Source organism: Podarcis gaigeae (assembly GCF_964106915.1).
Source record: "Podarcis gaigeae genome assembly, chromosome: 7".
Taxonomy (NCBI): domain Eukaryota; kingdom Metazoa; phylum Chordata; class Lepidosauria; order Squamata; family Lacertidae; genus Podarcis; species Podarcis gaigeae.
The window spans coordinates 3,406,852-3,434,340 of record NC_139683.1 but is presented as its reverse complement, the minus strand read 5'-3'; the positions used below and the strand labels follow the sequence as shown (position 1 = coordinate 3,434,340).

Sequence of the window (27,489 nt, the reverse complement as noted above, 5' to 3'; positions counted from 1 at the left end):
AGTGTATTTTTGGTCTTTGTGGAAGCCGCCCAGTGTGGCTGGGGAAACCCAGCCAGATGAGTGGGGTACAAATAATAAATAATAATAATAATAATAATAATTATTATTATTATTATTATTATTATTATTATTATTACCAAACCCGCCCTGACAAAGCCTCTCCTCCTCCCATAGTGGAGGGGTTGTGAGCAGGAGCAGCTTCCCGCAGGGGCAGGGAGGCGTGTTGGGCTCCCTGCTCCTGATTGCTTCTGCTGCCACGGCCAAGCCTTCCAGCTGACCAATAGGGCCTGCTGGTGGGCGGGGCTAGCCGCATTTAAACGGCCGCGGCAGCGCTCTGCTCCCAGTCTGTTCCTGCTTCCTTCGGATCTCCCACCCTCCCTCCCTCTTATGTCAGCTTCTTTCGTGTATTGACCTTGCTATGGACTTCGGTTGGTCGCCTTGGTTGCCCAAGGGGCCTGGTAGGACTTTTTTATCCATTTGGCAAACTGGCACCAGCCTCTTGGTTTTTCCGCATACCTCGTAGCAACTCGTCACAACTTTCTGGTATTGGCGGTTGGGCATTGGAATAGGTGTGCTGTGTTGGAGGATGGGGTGTGGGCCATCATCTACCCCTCCTCTTTGGGGTATTAAAGGAATCCGGTGGTCGTGGATCCTGTCCGATGCCCTGCTGGTGGCTAGGGCCATGGCACGACCCCCGGTGACGTCACGTGGGAGCTTCCAGTTGCACAGTCATACCTCGGGTTGAAGTAGCTTCAGGATGAATATTTTCGGGTTACGTCCCGCGGCGACCCGGAGGTAACGGAGCACGTTACTTCCGGGTTTCACCGCTCGCGCATGCGCACAAAATGACGTCTCGCACATGCGCGGAAGCGGCGAAACATGGCCTGCGCACGTGCAGACGTGTCTTACGTTTACTTCACGATGCAGACGGGACTCTGGAACGGATCCTGTTCGTATCCAGAGGTATCACTGTATTTGCATCAACAAGCTCCTCCCACTGGTTGTTAACCCTGATATGACTCCCGGCTGTGCAGGGTGGAGTCTGGTATTGCTGTTTCATCCAATGCCTAAGCCAATACTACTCACATGCTGTAACCAATAAAAGTTACGGCCTAACTTTGCCCATTAACCGTGCAGGTATCGCAACTAAAGCATCCATTGCAGATCGCCCTCTGCACCTTCACAAAAAGCCACTACACTTAAGGGAGAGAGTAAAGTTGTTGTTGAATTGCAGTTGTAGAGTCGGGAGGGAGGGAGCACAAGGGATATTCAGTCCAACCCCCTGCAATGCCCAACGTGGGGCTCAGACCCACAACCCAGAAGAAGATGGCCGCCGAACTAGCTGCAGAGTTCTGGAGGTTATCTGAGGCAAGTTCTTAAACTTGTTTTTTAAATAGGCTCGACACCGAGCCAACTTTTGACACTCCTTTTTAATATACTTTAACTCCTCCAGAGTAGTTAAATAGTTCTAATAGTTCTTTTAGCTTGTTGTTTCAAAAAGAAGCCCTCCTTGTTATCTTAATGTCCGGAGGGTTTACTCCTCACGCTGCCGCTCCCCTCAAGTCTGTTCGATAATAAGGAAAACGGGTGACAGCTAATTTATTACCAACCCCGTGTTATGCTCTGAACTATAAGCTATCAAATTACAAACAGCTATCCCAAGTCTTGCCTCAATTTGGACTTTAGTCTACAGTTGGGTGGAGTCTCTGACTTCCTAAGAGACTTCCTAAGAGACAAGTTTTTGAAATAGGAAGAATAACCCCTGACTGGCAACAAGATTTACAAATGGTACTTACTAGAAAGAAACGTAGGGACCTGGGGATAGTGACAAGTCCATTGTTCCAGGAGTGCCTTGAGAAACAGAGTAAAATCACGCAATACTTTTCACATACAAGGGACAACGAGAATGGAAATGGAAATGAGCAAAAGATGGCTGAGATGATTGAGTTGAAGCAGGATGAGGCCCTTCTCTTTTCCTCTGCTGCTCAAGATCACTCAACCTTCCCTAGAGGAATACAGGACTCGGAGAATAACAACCAAAATAGAAATACAATGAGCCTGGCCCATGAAATAGTCCTGGCTGAGATATTATCTTCAGAGTTACAGGAAGAAACCCGAAACTCCCAGAAAACCCAGACTTCATCTATGGGCTCCCAGACGGAAAACAATGACTGCTATCCTCAGGACTGGCTGCTCTCTATAAATCTGGATCTGGCAGCTATGAAAAAATATTTAACAATAACAAATGGGTTGCTCCTGACACTAGTGGAAAATTATTCCCTCCAAGCTAAAGGCTCAGAATTTCATGGTGCTGATCCACCAACCATCCCTCAAGAGCCAGAACATATAAAGCAACCAGCAACCAGCAAGTGCACACAAGGATCATCAGCGGAAAATCATTTACAAGGAAAGGACATAGGGTTGTATGTCTCTGCCCCCAAAACTGAATCTTCTACTCAAGTAAATCAAAAGAAGCGAGGTATCAGCAAGAGATCCCATAAGAAGAAAGCTGAAACTAAAAAGAAAAGTAAGAACATAAAAACTGCAAGGAAATCTGTCATAAACCGACGTGCATGTAAAGTATGTTGGAGAAGACTATATAAGCTGATTCCAACAAAATCAAAAACAAACTCTAATAAACCTGCTACACATGGCAGCAGAGAGAATAACAGTGTGGATCCAGAAAAAAAGATCCAGCTGAAGTCTTTGAAAGAAACACCATTGCTGCCTAACAAAACAAGTGAGGAAACGAAATCACTACTCGGGTGCTCTATGCTGAAACCTCAAGGATCCACAAATATTAAAGAAGACTCACCCCATACCATTGATTATGGCAGATCTCAAGATGAGCCAGTAGCAGGGCAAGATCTGTCCCAGGATAAAGGATGGAAACTGATACTGGCAGATAGGAAGTTGGCTTTTCTAAACTACCCGAAGCCAAAGGGCTTCCTTACACAGAAAGAACGCTCGGTGCATTTTGTGAATACTTTAGATGATATGCTGCCAGGGAAAATAAGATTAAATGACATTACCTCAGTAGATTTCATATTCTATAATGGATACTCCCTGCGAGTGATTGCCTCCTTCAAAGATCAAAACTTGGCCAAATATATATATAGATCAAGACACTTGCTGTTAAAGAAAAGGATAACGGTAACAAGATATTTTGAAAACAGCACATGTTTGAATTTGCTTCCTGATGATATCACGACAGCTGAGATAAGATTCACTTGTAAATCAAAGGAGGAGAGAGGACACTCAAAAGACAAACTGGAACATATTGAGCAAGGGCCCTTGAAACTAAGACAGGAGATGAGACTGCCTAATGAGGGGACTGATAACTTCTATCCAGAAGAAAAGGCATTAATAAATCAGTTTGGATTGTTGCCTTTCCTTGCCCAATCTGAGATCTTGGGAAGATTGGAGACCCTTAGAAATAAGCTAACAGAGATGAATGTTCAGGAAAAAGCAAGAGAGAAAGATCCGGCAACGGACCAATTAAAGAAAGAGAACCTCTCTGAAAAAGCCAAGATAGACCCCATGAAGGACTACTCCTATAATACCTCTGCAACTGCAGAGATAAACCTGTTAACAACAGATCTAACACAGTGCGCAAGGGACAGTAATAAACTACCATCTAAGAAGGAAACCATCCCTATGGCAACCATGAAAGACTACTTTTATAATACCTCTGCAGTTGCAGAGATAAACCTGATAGCAACAGATCTAACACAGTGCGTAAGGGACAGTAACAAATTACCATCTAAGAAGGAAACCATCCCTATGACAACCACAACGCGCTCTTGGACCAGCATGAGATACCTGGATGAGGACGAACTTGGTACTAGACAAATAGAACACCTCAAGGTAGATTCGCCAAAAAAAGGAGTACTGATCACTAATGTTAGCACGTTGCACCCTTCAATCGATTCCATTGAGTACTTGGGCGATAATACATCTATGGACATTGCCAAAATGAACGAAACTCAATCAATAGACAAAAAGATAGGCCCTAAAAATCTTTTAAAGGCAAATTGACTAAGATCAACTTTTGGCAAGACAACGTGCAACCTTACCTTGCTAACTTGGAATATTGCAGGTTGGCAAAAGAGGGCTTCTGACCAATCCTTTACTAAATATATTCAGAGACATGACATTGTGTTTCTCCAGGAGACCTGGAGCACAAGCGAAGTGGAGTTAAATGGCTTCTCTGCGTTCTCCCTCCCAGGTCTTTTAAGTACTAGAGGGGGGCGAGTTAAAGGTGGGTTAGTTACTTTAATCTCAACAAGGCTAAGGGCCATATTTAAAAAACTAGACCCATTAGACCATCTGGCCACAGCTGTGCAGGTACAGTGGAGAACCCACAGCTTGCTGCTGATTAACGTATACCTACCCCCACAAAGAGAGAAAAGACTGATAAGAAATACCTGGGCTCAGTTAGAACAGTATCTTGACAAACTATCAAATCAATTTCCTGATGCCTCTGTAGTGGTGGCTGGCGACCTAAATGCCAGAACTGGACAATCTGATGAGGCTTTGTATGCCCATTTCCATGAAACAGCCCCCATTATAGAGGAAGCCCACTCAATACCAGCTAGAATCTCAAAGGATAAAGGCTGTAATTATGCTGGCCTATGCTTATTACACTTGGTCAATAAGTTGGACTTGGTTATACTGAATGGCCGTACTGAGGGGGAGAAGGTCGGAGAATTCACATTTATATCTAACAATGGCGCCTCCACAATTGATTATATAATCGTGTCGTATGATCTTCAAAACAAAGTTCTGGAATGCAAAGTGGAGGAGCGCTTAGACAGTGACCATCTGCCATTAAGTGCACTTGTAGTTGCGGGAAAGGATTTATCCTGCGCTGAGAAAATCGAATATTCGAGCCCTACAGCTTTGGAGCTCAGATATTCTCGTATTAGATGGACAGATGAACTGCATAAGGAAATTTCAAGTAGGCTATGCTCAAAGGAATTCCTCACTAAGAGAGATAACCTTATAACTTCCTCAAGCCATGAATTAAAAATAAATTTATTTCAGGAGTTAATTTCACTCCTTCAAGATTCTCTGAAGGAAAAAAGGAACAGGTCAAATAGGCAATCCTCAGTATATAAAAACTCCAAACCCTGGTTTGATCAAGAATGCCAGGACATGAAGCTAAACTTACTGAAAAAATACAAGAATTATAGATCTGCCAATTTACCCCAACTCCCCAAGGTCTGGTTTGAAGATAAACGAAATTATAAAATCCTGATTAAAAACAAAAAACTCCTGGCACAGAAAAGAGAATGGAAATGCCTAATAGATGCATCCAGAGAGAGAGACTCGGCCACCTTCTGGAGAATGGTAGCGAATGGAGTGCGATCTACCTCCTCAGAAGTGGAGTATACTATACCTGCAGGGACTTGGGAGGCATTTTTCCAATCATTATATTCAGCTCTGCCTTTGACACAGCCACTAACACAGTGTGCGGCAGGTGATGAGTGGCCTCCGGTGTCGGTTGCGGAGGTCAGGAGGCTTATTCAGGCACTCAAATACAGAAAAGCCCCGGGAGCAGATAATATCTCCCCTGAGCTTCTCAAAGCCAATATTGACTGGTGGGCCCCAGTCCTTGCCACCCTATTCACCAGCATAGATCAAACAGCAATAATACCAGAGGACTGGGGATTGGCAATCATCGTTCCCATATTCAAGAAAGGCTGTAAACTTGATCCAGCCAATTACAGACCAATCAGTCTCTTAAGCATTATTAGCAAACTTTACGCAACTCACTTACGTGAAAAGTTTGCGGACTGGCTGGAATGGGAGCACATCCTTAAGGAAGCCCAGGCTGGTTTCAGGGCACATAGATCAACTTTAGACCAAGGACTGGTATTGCAACATCTAGTGGAGAAATACACCTCAAAGAAAGGAGGCTCCCTCTATGTAGCCTTTATAGATTTCAAATCAGCTTTCGATTTGATACCCCGGCACAGACTTTGGGAAAAATTAAGTGCCACAAACATCGACAGACGTCTTTTGCTTCTTATCCGTAGACTACATGAAAACACTCGGATCCGTGTTAGATGTGACCGTTATGGGAACCTATCAAAGGAAATCCAAAGTTTCCATGGTGTCAAGCAAGGCTGTGTTCTTGCCCCTATTCTATTTAATTTCTACATAAACTCCTTAGTCAGAAAGATGGAGGATGCAAGTACTCATCCCCCAAACCTAAATAATATACCAATCCCAGTCCTTTTGTACGCAGATGATGCGGCACTTATTTCCTTCTCTTGTGTGGGTCTAAGAAAACTTTTACGAGCTCTTACAGAGTATTGCGAAGCTGAACACCTAATAATAAATTACACTAAATCAAAAATTATGGTGTTCTCCAAGAGAAAACTCCGACATAAATGGAAAATTAATAACCAACCTATTGAGCAAGTAACATCCTTTAGATATCTTGGAATAATCTTTGATGAGAAGGGATCCTGGTGCCATCAGATTAAGAATTCCATGGCAAATGCGCAAAGATCTTCCAGAGCTATCATAAGATTCTTCTATAGAAAAGGAGGTCAATATGTTCCTGCTGCCTCCCAGGTCTTTGTCGCAAAAATACTTCCACAACTGATGTATGGCACCCAGATATTTAACTGTCAAAAACTCAAGTCCCTGGAATCTGTACAAACTAAATTTTACCGCTCCCTACTAGGGTTACCTACCTGTGTTTCCAACACAGCCATTAGGCTGGAGGTAGGTCAACTCCCTATCAATGCCAGGATATGGATCCTGAAGATTCACTTCTGGCTAAAACTCATATTTTTCCCAGTGGGAGTGGCTCCATTGACTCTATTAGACCCGTTCCAGTCTAAATGGAGATTGTTGCTCTATGAAAAATTGAAGGGCCTGGGGCTTTCCCCACAAGAACTTATAGCCTCAGGTTTTGAAAAGGCTAAAAGGATGGTGAGCCAGCGAATAGGAGATGTAGAGCTTCAGGACCATATGAGCAAGATAGATAAATATCCAGCCATCCAAGATTATGGAAAAGGGTTCAATCTAACACCATATTTGCTGGATTTACAAATCGCAAAATACAGGCGGGCGTTTACCCTTACCAGATTTGATGTACTGCCATCTGCCTTACTAAAGGGCAGATACGTGGGCAAACCCTATGCTGAACGAGTCTGCCCATGTGGTCTGAAAGAGGTGGAAACGGTTTCACATGTGTTGCTACACTGCGACCTCTACGGGGATATCAGGTCACTGTTTATTTCCCCTATCGTTCAGAAATTTCCAGGTCGATCTGAATCTCAGCGGCTGAAAATCCTACTAGGAGATAAAAACCCAGAAGTAACACTGAAAGTGGCCAAATTTTCTGCGGCTGCGATCAAGCGGAGGGCTTTAGCTGTAAAAAAGTAAAAGACTTGACCCCTGGACAAGCCCCCTCATTTTTTTAAGTCTATACATATATTGTAGTGCGTGTGTGCGTGTGTGCGTGTGTGCATATGTGTATTGCTTTTATGTATAATTTTACAATTTTTAATTGACACCATTACTCCCCTTGTAAACTATCGTTGTTTTTTCTGGTCTATGACCGTAATAAATTAATTCATTCATTCACAAACCTCACCAGGAAAATCACTAGCTCTTATTGCACTCAACCTTTCAGTGCACACTTACTTTCCTTTCAACTAATCTCTGCCCTGGATTAAGACAGATCTTTTTAAACACTTTATAAACCTGTAATTAGCTACCACTGGACAGGCTACCCTTCCAGATGTTCTCCAAATGTTCTAGACTCCCATCAGCCCCAAGCCACACGGCTACAGCCATCATCGCCTGAAGCCCCTCAACCACAGCTGGAACACTTGCAAACACTGAGGTCCAGCTCCAAGGGCCTTCTGGCGGTTCCCTCACTGCGAGAAGCTAAGCTACAGGGAACCAGGCAGAGGGCCTTCTCGGTAGTGGCACCCGCCCTGTTGAATGCCCTCCCACCAGATGTCAAAGAGAAAAACAACTACCTGACATTTAGAAGACATCTGAAGGCAACTCTGTTCGGGGAAGTTTTTAATGTGTGACATTTTAATGTATTTTAAATCTTTCTTGGAAGCTGCCCAGAGTGGCTGGGGAAACCCATCCAGATGGGCGGGGTTCAATTAATAAATTACTATTACTATTACTAAACACAATGATCACTGCAGATGGTGACAGCAGCCACAAAATTAAAAGACGCCTGCTCCTTGGGAGAAAAGCAATGACAAACCTAGACAGCATCTTAAAAAGTAGAGACATCACCTTGCCAACAAAGGTCCGTATAGTAAAAGCTATGGTTTTCCCAGTAGTGATGTATGGAAGTGAGAGCTGGACCATAAAGAAGGCTGATCACCGAAGAATGGATGCTTTTGAATTATGTTGCTGGAGGAGACTCTTGAGAGTCCCATGGACTGCAAGAAGATCAAACCTATCCATTCTGAAGGAAAATAGCCCTGAGTGCTCACTGGAAGGACAGATCCTGAAGCTGAGGCTCCAAGACTTTGGCCACCTCCTGAGAAGAGAAGACTCCCTGGAAAAGACCCTGATGCTGGGAAGATGGAGGGCACAAGGAGAAGGGGACGACAGAGGACGTGATGGTGGGACAGTGTTCTCGAAGCAGCCAGCATGAGTTTGACCAAACTGCGGGAGGCAGTGGAAGACAGAAGTGCCTGGCGTGCTCTGGTCCAGGGGGTCACGAAGAGTCGGACATGACTAAACGACTAAACAACAACAAACACAATGCCTAATGAAGAAAAGCGGTGGGTTGCGATAACAACATCCTAGGCCACTAACATCACTTGGTTGCTTGTTTTGAGAGGCTCCCCCAGCAAACAGAGGAGTAGTTCTGCAGATATATATCGGGTAATACTGGAGAAACCATGTGATAATAAGACAACGTATATGACCAAATCGGGGGGAGGGGAGGGGTAGTAGCAATGCAAATGTCAGGAAAGGATTGGAAAAGATCCCGCAACCAGGTCATTTTTTTGTGTAAATGCAAAGGGATTTTATTTGAAGTGTTAACACTATGGTATTTGACCCCAATTATGATGAAGTAATTTGCTAACAACTGCCCAATTACTGATCGTGCAAAAGCGGAACTCTATCAAGGCACCTACAGGAGGGAACTGCTGGAGGCAGTATGCGTCCGAATAACAGTTGCTGTGAATGGCAAGTGCTGTGTGATTGTCATTGTGTGAGAGAGTTGACTGCCCCAGTAGTATGAGACAGATTTCCTTTCTTAATACTAATTAAACCAAAATACAAGCGAGCAACCAGGGAGGGAACCTGCATACTTATTTTTGCTACGTATTTCTTTGGGTTTTTTCTGTACTACCTGCTATGAAAATTCAATAAAGCAGTAAGTTTATACCCCTCCACAAAAAAGGCAGTTTTCTGCCTTCAGTGCAAAGCGCCAGCTCCTTATCATTCCCAAGAACCTTTGGGAATATTAAACACATTGGTTTAAGTTCATGGTGGTAAGGTAAAGGTAAAGTGACCCCTGACCATTAGGTCCAGTTGTGGCCGACTCTGGGGTTGTGGCGCTCATCTCACTTTATTGGCCGAGGGAGCCGGCGTACAGCTTCCAGGTCATGTGGTCAGCATGACTAAGCCACTTCTGGCGAACCAGAGCAGCACACGGAAACGCTGTTTACCTTCCCGCCAGAGCGGTACCTACTTATCTACTTGCACTTTGACGTGCTTTCGAACTGCTAGGTGGGCAGGAGCAGGGACCGAGCAACGGAAGCTCACCCTGTCGCAGGGATTCGAACCGCCGACCTTCTGATCGGCAAGTCCTAGGCTCTGTGGTTTAACCCACAGCACCACCCGTGTCCCAAGAGGTTCATGGTGGAGAAACCTTAAATAATGCAAGAGGGGCTCTGTATTCTCTGGTACCCGGCTATGCAATCATCGGAACGGGTTATCCAAATTTTTGCAAACCAATAAGGCAATGAGGCCCAGAAGCTGCCTTGGGAATGTCGTTTCCTGGAAGATCACGAACCCAGCATGCGGAAAGCACCGTGGCTAGATTCCCATACTGATCCATATTGTCAGGAAAGCAGTATTTAATGTCTGGACAAAATACAAAGACTTATTGGAAAATAAAACTCCAAGGTGGCTTTCACCTCTGGAAGCTAAGGCCCGAAAAAGACCCAATATGGAAGCCGATTGGCCAAAATATTGGGAAATATTAGAAAAAGATGGAAATAATTGGAAATTGCAGAGTTTGGAGAAAATGAAGGATAAAGTGCGAGACTGGTTACATTACGCTCAGATTAAAGAAGTGTTTAAAAATGACAAAAAGTTAGGGTTCCAGGTGGAGAAATCGAAGTTGGAAACAGAGCTGTTAGAACCTAAGGCTAAGGTACTTTCAAGAATGTATAACTTGCTGCTGAAATGGAATACACAAGACGAAATGGTTAAATCGGCTATGATAAAATGGGCACAGGACATTGGGCATAACATTATGTTTGAGGACTGGGAAAGGTTGTGGACCACTGGGCTGAACTTTACTGCATGTAATGCTTTGAAGGAAAATGTAATGAAAATGATATACAGATGGTACATGACCCCAGTTAAACTTGCCAAAATATACCATTTGTCTGATAATAAATGTTGGAAATGTAAAGAAAATGAAGGAACATTCTTTCACCTCTGGTGGACCTGCCCTAAAGTGAAGGTCTTCTGGGAAATGATATATAATGAGCTGAAAAGGGTATTTAAGTATACCTTTACTAAGAAACCAGAGGCCTTCCTTCTGGGTATTGTCGGCCAGAAGGTGTTAAAGAAGGATAGAACATTCTTTATGTATGCAACAACGGCAGCAAGGATACTTATCGCTAAGAACTGGAAAACTCAAGATCTACCCACACTGGAAGAATGGCAGATGCAGCTGATGGCCTATATGCAACTGGCGGAGATGACTGGCAGAATTCGAGACTTGGGAGAAGAAAGGATTGAAGAAGATTGGAAGAAATTTAAGATTTATCTACAAAAATATTGTGATTTAGTGGAATGTTAATGAGGATGCTTGGTTATAAATAATTGGCCACCACTAAATTGGATTGAAAATTGACGATAAATAAGATTAAGAGAAACAAAATTTGTTGGAGAATTGTTATACTATATCAAATTGAGTGGTTATAAATTTGCAAATAAGATGAGAATTTGCTTGAAAAAAACTTATTAACGATGTAAGTGGGAGCGGGAGACGTGAGGAAGTCCAAAGAAGTTATGAAATTTTGTCAAAACAAAGTAATGTTGTTTATTATTTTTGTATTTCTTTTATAAAAAACCCTAATAAATATCTTATAAAAAAAAAATAGATTCCCGTACTGATTTTGGACAGCCAAATCCCGCACGAGAGAAAATCCATCCACAGAGTGACCTTCAAGTCACCCTGGAGGGCTGTAAGCATGTGACCAAGAGCTCTGATCTTCCTGAAAGGGTGGCTATTAATATGCTGGCCGCACAGTCCCCCTGGGACTGGTAATCCAATTAAAGACACAGCCTTGCTCACAGAGGAGCATCTCAGGCAGCAGAAATGCTGTGTGGAGGCAGCAGCAGCTAACAGGCATGGCCCTGGCCCTGGTGGAGGATAGTCTGACTTCCTTAGGGCCTGGGACCTCTAAGCTATGGTTGTTCATGGACCTTAAGGTCCTCTGCAGGGCAGACCAGGAGAGGCGGTCCCTTAAATAAGGTGCATTAGGCCCTGTGCACCTTCAGACCAGGATACAATAAAGGCCATCTCACCCCATATCCCGAACCCTGTGCTCTCATCCGGACGTCCATTGCATGCAGGAGAGAATACAGATTCTGTCCATCCCTAGCCTCAGATCTACCGTTGCTCTGGAAAAGCAATGCAGAAAGAGACCTCGCCTGCTCTGAACCACATTAAATTCCTTGGGCGTTTGAGAATCCGGGACAGTTCTTTCTCCAGACATCTTCCCCACAGAAAAAAGAAATCTGGAGCTCGCCAGGGAGGTCTCCTTGTGAGCAGGGTCGGAAGGGGTCAGCTCCCCCAGTGCTGGCTGTCTTGGCAAAGGCTTGTTTGTTCCGCTTGTCTTCCTCTGCTTCTTGGGATCTCTGGGCGACGCTGACACATCGATGTGTCCAGGGGCTGGGGAAGAGGCAAGATCCAGATCTGCCAGAAAGGAAGAGGACAAGGGTCCCCAGTGCTCAATCTAGCTAGGATCTCCATCAAAGGGCCTTCGGAGCACTGCATGGCGACTAAAAGAGCAGGAGCAGCACAACAGTGATATTTCTGATGGCTTTGGAAAGAAGAAGCTGCTCACCGGGAGGAGATGTCAAGATGCAAAAGCAGTAAGGACATAAGGAGAGACGGCTGGATTAGGCCATGGACCCATTGAGTCCAGCACCCTGTTCTCACAGCGGCCAACCAAAGGGAAACGCAAGAGCAGGATTCGAACGCAGGAGCAGTCTCCCCTCCTGGTATTCAGAAACACTGCTGCCTCAAACCGAAGAGGCAGAACCCAGGTATCAGGGCTACCGGCCATCTCTTCCTCCACGAATTTTCCCTATTTTAAAGCCTATTTTAAAGCCACCCAGTTTTGATAAAAAACCAGAGGCCTACCTCCTGGGAATAACAGATCTGGTTATTCCACAAAAGAGGATGGGTATCTCTTTATATGCTACAGCGGCAGCAAGAGTTCTCATCGCGGCAAAATGGAAGAGTAATGAAATCCCCTCTATACAAGATTGGATCCAACAGCTGACAGAATATGCCGAATTAGACGGACTATCAGAAAAAATAAAGAATAAATCAAAACAGGAATTTGTCTCAAAATGGGAGGTTTTCAAAGAATATTTGAAACATAAATATAGTAGTTTAAATTCTGTTGCAGCATTCGAGGAACTTCAGTAATAGTTGCAAGGTGGATATAAGAAATTAGATATATTAAGAAAAAGTTTAATTATGATAAAAGTGTGTATTGGCAATAAGTAATATGAAATCAAAATATGGACGAGATGGGAGATTGGGTCTTTAGTGTTAAGACCAATTTAAGTTTTATTATTTGTTATGAAAATTATGTGTCTATGATTATTCCTGTGTGTAATTTGGTATTTGTGTTTTTTCTTTCTTTTTTTCTTGCTGTTATCAATAAAAAAAATGGGAAAAAGAAAAATAAATAAAGCCACCGAGCTTGATGGCCACTGCTACTTGCCGGGGAAGGAAGTGCCACAGTAACTCTGCATCGCACAAAGAGGGACTTTCTTCCGCCTGGGAAATGATATATAAAGATTTGAAGAGAATGCTGAAAATGACTTTTGTTAAAAAAGAACAGAAGCTATGGGTTTGAAAGGTACAGGGACTTAACGGGTTTACCATGCAAAAGACTTTGTTCCTGCATCTGAGAGTGGACGCCAGGCCAAGACTAGACCATCCCTATAGAAGGTAGAAGCCGCCGCCAAAGAAAATAAAGGAGATAGGCAAAACCAACTAATGAACTATGCAGGACATACTAGATAATTTGAAACCCTAGAAAGAAAAAGGACAATGTTCTCTTTTTTTTAAAAAAGGGGGGGAACGTTTAAGTCATATTTTGCAAGCTTTGTGTATAGGTTTTTACATTAGCTGAACTTTTAAAGGTCGCTTGTAACAACATGAATAAGGTTTTAAAATGGGATAGTTCAGATTTTATGGGTGTGCATGAATAAGTATAAAATAATGGAACCAGGAGGGGGAGTGGAGCGAAGTCAGTGAAGATGTATGATTTAAAATTTTGATTGTGATGTGTTTCGGGGGCTTTTGTTATTATAAAATTAATAAATATATATATAAAAAAGAGGGACTTCCTTCCACCTGCCCTGAAAATCTGCTTGTGCACAGTAAAAGGGAAAATCTTGCTTGTGCACAGTAAACAATGGCCTATGCAAAAGGTGGGGAACCTTCACCACGCTGAGGGTTGCATTCCCTTGTGGGTGTCAGTATATGGAAACATCACCGCTGCAGACAGCCAGATTGTTGACATCACATGATGCGCCTACCTGTGGGAAAGAAGAATTTCCCCGGACGTTCACAGGCTGGATAAGTCTTTGTGAAGAGTGTAACTTGAAATCTTCCATTTGCGCATGCTCAGGAAGTTTGTCAGACGTGCTAGAAGAACTGAACTGAAAGGAGGTGTTTTTCTGTACTGCTGTAATGTCAGAAATAAACATTTCTGACTTATTTTCTTTCCCCTGCGGAAGCAGGAGGGAGGGGTTGTGCATTTTGCCCATGCTTGGGAAAATGTCGTCTATCAACATCTCCCTGGTCTGTCCGAGATATCAGCCAGAGGAGGTTACCGGTAAGCAAGCTCCGAGGACAGTGAGAGGGGCCAGCCTCTGTGGAGGGGGGCTTGCAAACCAACAGTGGGCAGGTCATAGAATCATAGAGTTGGAAGAGACCTGAAGGGCCATCGAGTCCAACCCCTTGCCAAGCAGGAAACACCATCAGAGCACTCCTGACATATGGTTGTCAAGCCTCTGCTTAAAGACCTCCAAAGAAGGAGACTCCACCACACTCCTTGGCAGCAAATTCCACTGTCAAACAGCTCTTACTGTCAGGAAGTTCTTCCTAATGTTTAGGTGGAATCTTCTTTCTTGTAGTTTGGATCCACTGCTCCGTGTCCGCTTCTCTGGAGCAGCAGAAAACAACCTTTCTCCCTCCTCTATGTGACATCCTTTTATATATTTGAACATGGCTATCATATCACCCCTTAACCTCCTCTTCTCCAGGCTAAACATGCCCAGCTCCCTTAGCCGTTCTTCATAAGGCATCGTTTCCAGGCCTTTGACCATTTTGGTTGCCCTCCTCTGGACACGTTCCAGTTTGTCAGTGTCCTTCTTGAACTGTAGTGCCCAGAACTGGACACAGTACTCCAGGTGAGGTCTGACCAGAGCAGAATACAGTGGCACTATTACTTCCCTTGATCTAGATGCAATACTCCTATTGATGCAGCCCAGAATTGCATTGGCTTTTTTAGCTGCCACATCACACTGTTGGCTCATGTCAAGTATGTGGTCAACCAAGACTCCTAGATCCTTTTCACATGTACTGCTCTCAAGCCAGGTGTCACCCATCTTGTATTTGTGCCTCTCAATTTTTTTGCCCAAGTGCAATACTTTACATTTCTCCCTATTAAAATTCATCTTGTTTGTTTTGGCCCAGTTCTCTAATCTGTCAAGGTCGTTTTGAAGTGTGATCCTGTCCTCTGGGGTGTTAACCACCCCTCCCAGTTTGGTGTCATCTGCAAATTTGATCAGGATGCCCTTGAGTCCATCATCCAAGTCGTTGATAAAGATGTTGAATAAGATGGGGCCCAAGACAGAACCCTGTGGCACCCCACTAGTCACTCTTCTCCAGGATGAAGAGGAACCATTGATGAGCACCCTTTGGGTTCGGTCAGACATCCAGATACAAATCGACTGAGTGGTAGCATAGTCAAGGTCTCACAGGGCCGAATGCCAATGGAGGTGAGCAGGGCAAGTGGTGAAACACGGGTTGGGCAAAGGCGATTCTTATTCTGCAGTTTTCACAGTGAGCTACACTGGAGCTTTGCAAAGACAAACACTTCCCTCTCCATCCAGGTGAATAAGAGGCACCATCGCAGCCAGGTAAAAGCATCTGAAGAGGGTGCAGAGTTTGGCAAGGGAAGGCTGTGGCTTGAGGACATGTAGCTTGAGAAGGTGCTGGAGGAGACTCGAGTCCCATGGACTGCAAGAAGATCAAACCTCTCCATTCTGAAGGAAATCAGCCCTGAGTGCTCACTGGAAGTACAGTTCGTGAAGCTGAGGCTCCAAGACTTTGGCCACCTCATGAGAAGAGAAGACTCCCTGGAAAAGACCCTGATGTTGGGAAAGATGGAGGGCACAAGGAGAAGGGGATGACAGAGGACGAGATGGTTGGACAGTGTTCTCGAAGCTGCGAACATGAGTTTGACCAAACTGCGGGAGGCAGTGGAAGACAGGAGTGCCTGGCGTGCTCTGGTCCAGGGGGTCATGAAGAGCTGGACACGACTAAACAACAGCTTGAGAAGGCATGGCCTGAGGAGAGTCCCAAGGGCCGAGTAGAGAGGTTTGGAGGGCCAGCCTGAGGTTCTCCCACTCCAGGTTAGGGCTTAACCCAGTGGTTCCCAGAGCGGTATCTATTTATCTACTTGCACTGGCATGTTTTCGAACTGTTAGGTTGGCAGGAGCTGGGACAGAGCAATGGAAGCCCAGCCAGTCGCGGGGATTCGAACCGCCAACCTTCTGATCGCCAAGCCCAAGAGGCTCGGTGGTTTAGACCACAGCACCTCCCACTCCCCTCTTTAGAGAGTAGGGGGCACTGGGAATGTGTTTATGGAACCAAGGAGACAGTGGCCCGAAAAAGATTTGGGAACCACAGGCTTAAACCATGACCACTGCCCAGAATGTTATGACTTATGGGGAGCAGGGATGTGCTTGTTGGGGGGCACGGGGTGGGGCTTATGGGAGCAGGACAAGGAAGCCGACTTGGAGCAGAAGTTCCTGTGCTCAGGACAGACTTCTGCCTCCGCTTATGCTGCAGCTTTTGGGTCTTTGCACATGAAACTATTTCTCCGGAATGCCTTCCCACATGAAAAATGAAGGGTAAGGTTACTGATCTCCAACAGGCTGGCCTTTTTCGTTTTTCAAAAAAATGAAAGAGTGGGAACGTCTCCTGTTCCAAACTTCCACCCACAGGCAATACCAGGTCTGGAAACCCAAACAAAAACTCCTTTTCAGCTCTCTTTGATCGAGCCAGAGAGCGGAGAGTTTCTCCTTTCACGGTCTCTGAGGAGCAGGCTTTTATGTTCCTGCAAATGGTGCAACTGATTCCCTGAGAATCTGTTGCAATGCCCAGGACGGGCTGCGAACCTGCTAGCAATAAAACCATCCGACTTTTAATGGGCTGAGCTGGAAGCAAGAGCAACACTTCTCCCCCTGCAACTCCAGGACAATGTGGTCCACAATATCTGCTGGATACTGTTGAGGGGGACAGGTCCAAAAATAGCCAGGAACGACGGCGGGTCAAGTTTCTGCCTAACGGTTATGACATCGGAGCGGAAGAGAGGGAAAAACAGAAAAACAGAGGAATGAGAATCCTGCTGTCAGCATTGCTTTGGAACGCTTTCACACACATATATACATACATACATATACATATACATACACACACACACACACATTTTTATTCGTTTTTTAACATACCAGTTCCAACAGTCATGCAACGTATCTTCTCACCTTATACAATATTTTTGACTTCCGTCAACACCTCTGATGATTTTCCGTTCTTTATCACTTATTCTGCATTTCTTAATTTCTATATTACATTTAATTATTCTTAACTAATAGTTCTTTTCATAGTCTTTCGCAGTATTTCAAATAATCCACCTTACAAAACTTCTTGCAGTCCTACCAGCGCCATCTGTTCATCAGAATTACTTTTCAAATAGTTCATATATTTACTCCAGTCTTCTAAGAATCTCTGATCCCTGGAACGCTTTCAGAGGACTCCAAGACCCCTGTGCACCCTCTAGGGCTAGACGTCAGAAAAGTTCTGCTGGATCAGGCCGAAGATCCATCTAGTTCAGTGGTTCCCACAGCGGGTGGGCAACGCTGACCTAGATGGGACCCCCATGGATCATCGAGACCAACCCCCGGGAATGCAGGAATCTCAACTAAAGCACCCAGGACAAGGCAGCTCCCCGTGTTCCTATGGAATGATTTTAGGATTGGTACCCCGGCCCTATAAAGGGCTCTTGGGACAAGCCCCCTTCAGCTATAACTCTTCGCAGACCATTCGCTTTGGCAAAATGTGAAACGGATGCCACTCCTCTTTGCACCGCCATCCAGCCTTGCTTCTGAACGCTAGGGATTAAGAGGCAAAAAGCAACGCCGAGAAAACACCCTCGGAAATGTTCCTTACTAGGGCTGCGAAGAGATGTCATTTTTAGAAAATAAAAACAGAAGAATCCCCAAGGTAGCCTGCGGTCCACGACATTCAGCACACGGATATTTTTAAACACAGACTCGGCTCTATAAATGAGGTTATGCACACCTGCAAGGAAGATCCAGGCCTCCCCGTTAACCAGCTCCAGTTAATTACAGCACAATCTCCTTCGGTTAATGCGCGCGCTTTAAATAAATTAGGAAGGCTTGTTCAAACAGGTGCAGGGGGAGGGAAGCGAGATTAGAGGCGAGGCGATGTGGCTGGAATTCACCGGCTAAGGCTGATGAATCCTGGTCTTCCCTACGGCAGCCGCAGAGTTGGAAGGGACCCCGTGGGGTCATCTAGTCCAACCCCCTAAAGTGCAGGAATCACAGATAAAGTATCTCTGGCAAGTGGCCAGCCAACCTCTGCCTAAAAACCTCCCAGGGAGCCCGTTCCACCGCCAAACAGCTCTTACCACGGTGTGCAGTAGAAAAAATACCGTCACGGAACCGAGACATTACACAAAACAAATTAAATACCGTGAAAATCCCTGAAACAAGAAGTAATCGGCTAGAAATATTAATCAAAAGGTTTAAGGGGAAAATTAGAAAAAACTAGGATTGAACAAAGCCTTAACGGGATGCCGGCTACAAACCTCGTTTCACTGAACTATTCGGTTTCCTCAGAAGGAAATAGAGAAATCATAAACCTTAAACGACCAAATTCAAAGAAACTCCCCAAAATTCTGAAGTATTATCATCCAAGCTTGACCTAGGAGAAGCAAAGTGCAGTAATAAAGGATTGAGGACTCAAAGGTACAGTTTCTAAAACTGAGTAGGGCCGCCGCATGACTGCAGTGAGGGAAGACGCGCCACATTATGGTAACACAGGGATCTGCCTATCTAACTCAGCACTGCCGATTCTGACTGGCAGCAGCTGTCTCCAGGGTTTCAGGCGGGGGAAGGGGTCTTTCCCATTCCTACCTGGAGAGGCCAGGGATTTCAACTGGGGACCCTCCACATGCAAAGCAGATGCTCCAACGCTTAGCTATGCCCCCACCCTCCCGCCGCTGCTCAGCTACAGCCCTTTACCATGTTATCTACCTGTGGAACTCACCTCCACAGGATGCTCAGACGGATCCCACCCGAGAAAGTTCAAGAGAAACACACAGCAACCAACTGATAAATGAGCAGGACTGCTAGCCGTGAGAAGCAGAGAACATCACCTTCCACATTCAGCGGCTGAATCATAGGACAGTAGAGTTGGGAGGGACCCTGAGGATCATCTATCTCAACCCCCCTGCGATGCAGAACTATGCAGCTGCCCCATTCGGGGACTGAACCGGCAACCTTGGCGTTATCAGCACCATGTTCTCACCAACTGAGCCATCCAAGAGTAAACATTAGGAAGAGTAAACACCTAAACATTAGGACGAGAGTGAACAAGAGTAAACACCTAAACATTAGGAAGAACTTCCTGACAGTAAGAGCTGTTCGACAGTGGAATTTGCTGCCAAGGAGTGTGGTGGAGTCTCCTTCTTTGGAGGTCTTTAAGCAGAGGCTTGACAGCCATATGTCAGGAGTGCTCTGATGGTGTTTCCTGCTTGGCAGGAGGTTGGACTCGATGGCCCTTGTGGTCTCTTCCAACTCTATGATTCTATGAGAGTAGCAGAGGGGTGGATTCCGACATCATCGGCTGCTTTTGAATTTCCCGGGTCTTTGGGTAAGCCAGAATGAACCTAGGGAAATTCTGTACATCACCAAGCGGTAAGGTAGATGTTCTCTCCTAAAAATCTCACCTCTGCCATGGATCCATCAGCCAACTTTAACATGCACTGTCTCTGCTCCCATCCACAATGGATGGATGTTGCCACTGCAGTACCTGACAGGGACGTTGTAAGGATTGCTGGGCCAAACACACAAAGCGCTTTGGGCGCCAGAGGTCACAGAATCATACAGTCATACCTCATGTTATGTCCGCTTCAGGTTGCGTGTTCTCGTCTTGCGTCCCGCACCAACCCGGAAGTACCGGAATGGGTTACTTCCGGGTTTTGCTGCTCACGCATGCGCCACAGCTGTCAACTTTTCCCTTTTCTTGTGAGGAATCCTATTCAGAATAAGGGAATTTCCCTTTAAAAAAAAGGGAAACGTTGACAGCTATGGCATGCGCAGAAGCGACAAATCGCGCCACCTGACTTCGCAGACGCGGCGCTTCGAGTTGCGGGCTTTTCACGTTACGGACGGGCCTCCGGAACGGATCCCGTCTGTAACACGAGGTACCATTTGTAAAACTGTAGAGTTGGAGGGAACCCACCCCGTCAGCAAAAAAATGGGTCATCAAGTCTAACGCCCTGCAATGCAAGAATCACAGGCTAATATAATTATCATTATTATCATCATCACTGGGGATAATATTTCTCACAGCTGCAACCATTCAAGTCCACAGAACCCGCAGAACTTGTGCGCAACAGCCACCTGGGTTTTGTGGTCAGATACGGCGCGGTATCCGAGCGCAACGCCGCCGTGTGACATGCAAACAAGCCCTGCCTGGGTGACCGGCGGAGATGAGCTACAGAGCAAGCGGGCGACCCCTTTTCAGGGTCCCCTCCGCGCCGGCGTGATGCGGAGCCGCTGCGCCCCCCCCAAGCGCCGAGCCTCGAGCGGCGCCCGCCCGACTCAGGAGGTCGAACCCAAGTCGGCACCTGCTGGGAAAAGAAGCGCGACGAGCAGCGGTCGACCCCAAGCTCTTCCCGCGAGGCTGCTAAGAGAGAGAGAAAGAGAGGCACCCAGAAACGTCAGCGGTTAGAAAGGGTGTCAGAGAGGGGAGAAGCGTGAAGGCGATGTTATAAGGGGGGAGCCGAGTGGAGGCAAGGAAGCTGCAGAAGAGAGAAGGCGGTGGAGTTGGCGTCTATGTCTAAAGGAGAGAGGGAGGTGCTCCAGGAGCACACGCACCCTACCATGGCGTTCCTCCATATAGGGCTTGGGTTTCTTTCTCAATTTGGACGACTTCTTATTGTTCCGTTCCAGGAGTTCTTTAATGTGCAGAGTCACTGGGGAACAAACAGAACGATGAGGACCACGGAATGGAACACAAAGAAGAGCAAGAGAGAGAGAGTAAGAGAGGGAATGGGGGGTGGGTTGGGGGGGGTACGGATTTCAAACACAGGAAGAAGAAAATAAAGGGAATAAAAATGAAATAAAAAATGAGCAAGACAGCTCTGCTTTCAATGCCGGCTGGCTCAGGCAGGTCTTTTCTCCCTGCACCTTACCTGGGTGTCACTGGAGAGGAGCTAGAATGCACCAGTGGCGTTGAAGAATTGCTGGGATGGAGGGGAGCCCAAAGGCCATGTAGTCTAACCCGCTGCGATTGCAGCCAATCGTCTCCACAGGCGCAGTGGGTCTGCATTAAGGACCTGCTGAAGGTCTTAAGAGTTTCAGTTTGGTGGGGTAGAAACTAGTGATTTTGGTGGGGTGGGAGCCTCACAACCCTAAACACCTATGTTTAAATATTGCAATTATTATTATTATTATTATTATTATTATTAGTTTATATACCGCCCTATACCCAGAGATCTCAGGGCACTTCGCAGAACAAAATAAATAAATAAATAACCTGAAAATATATAATCAAAATAAAAGCAACCTAATAACCCAATTTGCAATCTCTCAAACCTATTTAGTCCACTCGCTTCTGGTGCTTCCCCTTTCCTGGATTATTCCCATCCAATCGAGGGTCACATAGTGAAACGAGGATAGTGTCACAATTAACACAGTAATCTGATATCTGACTCCATAATGACTGCAAGCGAGAGCAATGGAGAACCAGGAAGGTGAGTAACGGTTTGGGGCCAGAACGCGATGCAACCAAAACAAGGAGCTTGGTGCGTCTTGCTCAGAGAAGCCACGATCTGTAAGCTGAGGACAAATCTTGGCTGCAGGTTTGCTTGGAGCAAAACAAACCACCCCCCTTGGTTCAGGCGAAATGCTGAGCCAAGGATCGGGGCCGGGGGAAGGATGCTTTTCCAAGCACCTCAGGTGGAAGTGAGATACACGCAGGAATGTAAGAAGTGCCTTCTGGATCAAGCCAGTGGCCCAACCCGCCCCAGATGATCTGTCTCACCCCCTTCCTGATGAAATGTCACCTTTATTAATTTACATTTTTTACCCCAGCAGGATTTCAACCTGTCTGTAGGTCGATCATCTCTGGCTACCTGCGACTGCCATTTTAATATTACAGTCATACCTCATTTACGTTTGCTTCAGGTTGCGTCCCATGGCGACCCAGAAGTAACGGAACGGGTTATTTCCGGGTTTTGCCACTCACGCATGTGCAGATGCGCAAAATGACGTCACGTCCATGCGCAGAAGCGGGCCGCGTTCTTTTCAGGTTGTGAACGGGCCTCCAGAACGGATCCCGTTTGCAACCAGAGGTATCATTATATCTGTCAACTTGTTTTCTTTTTATTCTACCCTATCTTTTTATTCTACGTGGGTGGTGCTGTGGGTTAAACCACAGAGCCTAGGACTTGCCGATCAGAAGGTCAGTGGTTCGAATCCCTGTGATGGGGTGAGCTTCCTTTGCTCGGTCCCTGCTCCTGCCCACCTAGCAGTTCGAAAGCACGTCAAAGTGCAAGTAGATAAATAGGTACCACTCCAGCGGGAAGGTAAACGGCGTTTCCATGCGCTGCTTCGGTTCGCCAGATGTGGCTTAGTCATGCTGGCCACATGACCCGGAAGCTGTACGCCGGCTCCCTCAGCCAGTAAAATGAGATGAGTGCCGTAACCCCAAAGTCGGCCACTTTGCCATTTTATTCTATTTTTTACTACGCTGACCAACTGGAGGAGAGTTTCTACCCTTCCAAAAATACCTTCAGTACAGCCTCCCCTATCCTAGGACTCTCCAGGTGTCTGGGGCTACAACCTCCCACCAGCCCCATGGAATCGCAGCCCCAAACACCTGGAGGCAGAAGGTTCGGGAAGGTTGCCCAGGCAAGTTAAACATGCCCACACACCCAACAACCACTGGGATTTTAATAGAACTCCCTAACTCTTTATAACTGCCCTGGCGACATCTAGGATTGCGCTGAAGATAAATAATACTCTGTGATGGTAGAGATAAAAGGGGAATCCAAGAATCATAGAGGTGGAAGGGAACCTCAGGGGTCATCCAGTCCAACCCCCATCAGATGCAAGAATCTCAACTAAGCCCTGAACCCCTATTCTCTAGAGGGCCAGATCCATCCTACTCTGGAATGGAAGGGGACGGAATGAATGAATCCTTGGGCTGGCACTGTGCAGGAGCTCTTCCAAGTGACACCACTCCAGCGGCAGGGAAAGCATGGCTGTTGCTAACATAAAATGGCACAGGGTGGAGCACAGATACAAATGAATCGAGGACTCGACTGGCATACGTCAGGTGCAGATGGGGCCAGCTCTTCCCCAGTGGCTGGAACAGGAAAGAGTGGTGCTGATCACTACCGGCACTCCTGAAGTGTGAGGCTTCCAGAGAGAAAAATCCAGCAACGGATCGCAACAATGTGCAAGAAACGAGTTTGATGTGCTCATGGTGTGGCTCAGACCCGGTGCTTGGGTGTGTTTGTGTGTGCCTGTTGGCTCCCAGTACGTTTCTGAGCACAATTCAAAGTGTTGGTGCTGACCTTGAAAGCCCTAAACGGCCTCGGTCCAGTAGAACTGAAGGAGCGTCTCCAACTCCATCATTCTGCCCAGACACTGAGGTCCAGTGCCAAGGGCCTTCTGACGGTTCCCTCGATGCGAGAAGCCAAGTTACAGGGAATCAGGCAGAGGGCCTTCTCCCTGCGGAACGCCCTCCCACCAGATGTCAAGGAAATAAACAACTACCAGACTTTTAGAAGACATCTAAAGGCAGCCCTGTTTAGGGAAGCTTTTAATGTTTAATAGACTATTGTATCTTAGTGTTCTGTTGGAAGCTGCCCATAGTGGCTGGGGAAACCCAGCCAGATGGGCGGGGTATAAATAATTTTTTATTATTATTATTATTATTATTATTATTATTATTATTATTATTATCATGGGTGTTCCCCTTTTGAAACCTTTCCACTCCCCTGGATAAAGCGAGCGAAGAGCCCTTTCCCCATTATTCACTCTGTGCCCCCAGATTCATACTTGAGAGAGAGGAAAAGACAGAGAGTCCCACTGTTACCCCCCTATTGCACAAGGATGACACAACTGTGTGCTGGTGGCATCGCGTCCGCTCAACCAATCAGCGCTCTTTCTGCTCCAGGCTAATTTGCAAACCAGAGGGGGGGGCCTTTGCATGTGTAGCAAATTCTCAATGGTAATTATCAGCACGGCAACCGGCTTTGAAATCCAGGTCGTGTGTGGGCGGAAGGAAAGAAAGAAAGGAGTAGTGCTCCTTGGGCCAATCAACGTGCCCAATAGTTACTGATATCCCAAATAAGCCCTGCCTCCTGCAATGGGTTTGCCACCTTCTTTGCAGGTGAAATCAAGCACGCTCAGACAGATTTGCAGAACCTCTTTCCAACAACATCGCAGGTTATAGGAGGCTCAGCCTTGGCCAGTTGGCATGGATTGGCATTCTAAGCAGAGGGTAAACAGCTGCATTGTGGATCTATGCTCCTCCCAACCAGTCAAGACCAGCCAGGAGAAACGGGATTTTGCTGGCGGGAATCGCTGTCTCTTCAGCAATGTCAGAAATGCAAGCCCGACACCTCATTTCCCAAAGGGGCCAGACAGATGCCTCTGGGTGTCCCTTAAGCGGGGCAAGGAGACAATGGCCTTCCCTCGTTGCTTGCTCTCCATCAGCGGGCTGCCCGAGGTGCATTGCCTCTGAAGCTGGAGGTTGTATTCAATTATCATGCCTAATTACTGCTCTTCTGTTTCCATGTCAAATTTTAAAAGCCAGCAAGGCAGGCTGAAACCCTACCCACCTGTGCCCTGTTTGGCCAGAGTGGTGCATGCTCTGGTTATCTCTCGCAATGCACTCTACGTGGGGCTACTTTTGAAGATGACCCAGAAACTAAAACTAATCCAGAATGCAGCTGCCAAAGTGGTGACTGAGAGTGGCTGCCGAGACTCTATTACCCCGGTGCTGAAAGAGCTACACTGGCTCCCAGTACATTTCTGGGCACAATTCAAAGTGTTGGTGCTGACCTTGAAAGCCCTAAACGGCCTTGGCCCAGTAGACCTGAAGGAATGTCTCCACCCTCATCGTTCTGCCCGGACACTGAGGTCCAGCTCCAAGGGCCTCCTGGCGGTTCCCTCCCTGCAAGAAGTAAAGCTATAGGGAACCAGGCAGTGAGCCTTCTCGGTAGTGGCACCCTTCCTGTGGAACGCCCTCCCATCAGATGTCAAGGAAATAAACAACTACAGTCTTACCTCAAGTTACAGAAGCTTCAGGTTGTGTTATTTTGGGTTACGGACCGCCGAAACCCAGAAGTACCGGAACAGGTTACTTCTGGGTTTCGGCAGTCGCACATGTGCAGAAGTGCTAAATCATGCTTTGCACATGCGCAGAAGCGCCAAATCGCAACCCGCGCGTGCGCAGACACCTCTGTAGGTTGCGAACACTGCAGGTTGCGAACGTGCATCCCGCACGGATCACGTTCGCAACCCAAGCATCCACTGCACCTGACTTTTAGAAGACATCTGAAGGCTGCTTCAGGGTTGCTACAACTGGCAGAAAAATGATTAAGTGGTCATTAAGACCCTCAGCGATTTATAAGTTGTCTGGCGGGGGTGTGGGGTGCGGCAAGGCTATTTGGGTACCATCCTTCTAAACTTTAAAGCCCCAAATGTTTTAGATGTCTCCTCAAATGGGGAGCTGCTCCAAACCCTTGAGCGTTTGGGCTGCCCTTTCCCAGCCAACCATTCAAAGAATTGTGGAATTGTAGAGTTGGGAGGGATCCAAGGATCATCTAGTCCAACCCCCTGCAATGCAGGAATCTCAGCTGAAGAATCCCTGTCAGCTGCTATCCCTTCTCCCTTGCCACACTGCTTTTAGCTCCAAGGCCTTTTTGCAAACAGTCCAGACTCATAGCCGCTCTCCAGTCCTGATGCTTCACAGACCAGCCTTGCTAACCAAGATTCCTTCCAACTGGCCAGGCCAATAATTGCATTTCTAGACCTCCTGCATGCAAAGCGGGAGGTTCCAGGACTGAGCTATCCCGCTTTCCCCACTGCCGTTTCTTCCTGCGTTTTTTTACGAAGCCCGCCTTCTGCAAGACAATGAGGACTAGGGACTTGCTGTCCTCAAGTGGAGCCGAAGGCAGCAGCGTAAAAAAAGCAACTTTTGGGCTGGACTTGCTTCCTGCACGCTGAACTGCCGAAAGGGGCCGTGTGGAGATCGGGCATCCTCTTCGGTCCAAAGGAGACTGTCTCCAAGGGATACAGGGCAAAAGGCAAGGGAGCAATGCATTTCTACATCTCGTTAATGAAATTATTTCCCTCCTGCTGCTCATCAGGCGGAGAACATTAGCTGAGGAAGGGCCTTCGGTGGGGAGCCGGGATGCGGTTTGCTGCTTAATGATTTAGAATAACAACCGTGTGTTAACAGAGCCTAGGATAGCCAATTACCAGCTTTAACTGCAGAGCCCAATGCAAAAGGGGGGAGGGGGAGATCACTGATGATTCAAGGACTGCCATATTGCAGCTGACATTTATAGGGAAATGACGCAGTTTAGAAGGATGAAGGTGAAACGCAAATTTGCAAAAGAGGCAGCAGCTGACGTTTCCAAGGGAAGGTGGCCCGGGGGGCGGGAGAACCCCACCCTCCTTGGTCTTCGCTTTTGACTCAGGAGCGCCCAAATGCCCACTCAGGGGCAGTGATATCATTTCTTCAGATTCCAACCAGACCTTAAATCTACCAAGACAAAACCCGTCCGGAAACCCCCCAGAGCAAGGGCACCATCAAAATTCAACGGTGCTCTGCTTGCTTTTCGTTGCGAAGCTTGCTAATGTTGCTAACATTGTTTGGCGGATCATGAGTGCTGTGTCGCGTTGTGAAATTTCATAAAGCCACTTCCGCCTACAAAGGAGGTGGTATTGCGGGCGTCAGGCCCCCACCATGTGCGCGGCGGCTGGCTCTCAGCCTCCACGCAATTGAGGGAATCCCCGGCCGCGTCACCCCCTGGACAGCCAATCGGCTGGCTCAGGGGCGTGGCCTGCCCTATTTAAGCCAGGAGCCGCCGGGGATCTCCCTCTTTTGCTGCCTCCAACTGCTCCTGCTTTTCTCACCCTCCCACCCTATAAGGTTTTCGTTCCTTGCGCTTCTTATGGACCTTGGTTGGTCGCCGTTGAGGGGCCTGGTAGGAATTTTTCCACTTGGCAAATTGGCACCAGCCACTTGGTTTTTGCCTACCTCGTAGCAAATCATCACAACCTTCTTGGTATTGGCGGTTAGGCATTGGTATTGCTTTGTAAATGGAAGAGGGGAGGAAGTGCTATCACCTGCCCCACATATTGAAGGGTAGTCCGATAAAGGATTCCGGGGGGCATGGCCCTGTCCAAAGCCAATGGAGGTGAGGGCCTAAGACA

The 27,489-nt window shown here is 46.7% G+C and overlaps 1 protein-coding gene across 2 annotated transcripts in view; it reads right to left on the bottom strand.

Annotated features, from left to right (window-relative positions):
• The window catches only part of ARHGAP39 (Rho GTPase activating protein 39), a 216,167-nt gene that overhangs the window by 26,795 nt on the left and 161,883 nt on the right, over positions 1 to 27,489 (bottom strand). The window contains exon 6 of one of the 2 annotated variants that reach the window (XM_083749067.1): positions 20,913 to 21,005. The exons of the other annotated variant lie outside the window; for it this stretch is intronic. Within the exon in view, the coding sequence (XP_083605193.1) occupies positions 20,913 to 21,005 (93 nt within the window). The remainder of the gene's footprint in view (positions 1 to 20,912; positions 21,006 to 27,489) is intronic. 2 annotated transcript variants of the gene reach the window in all.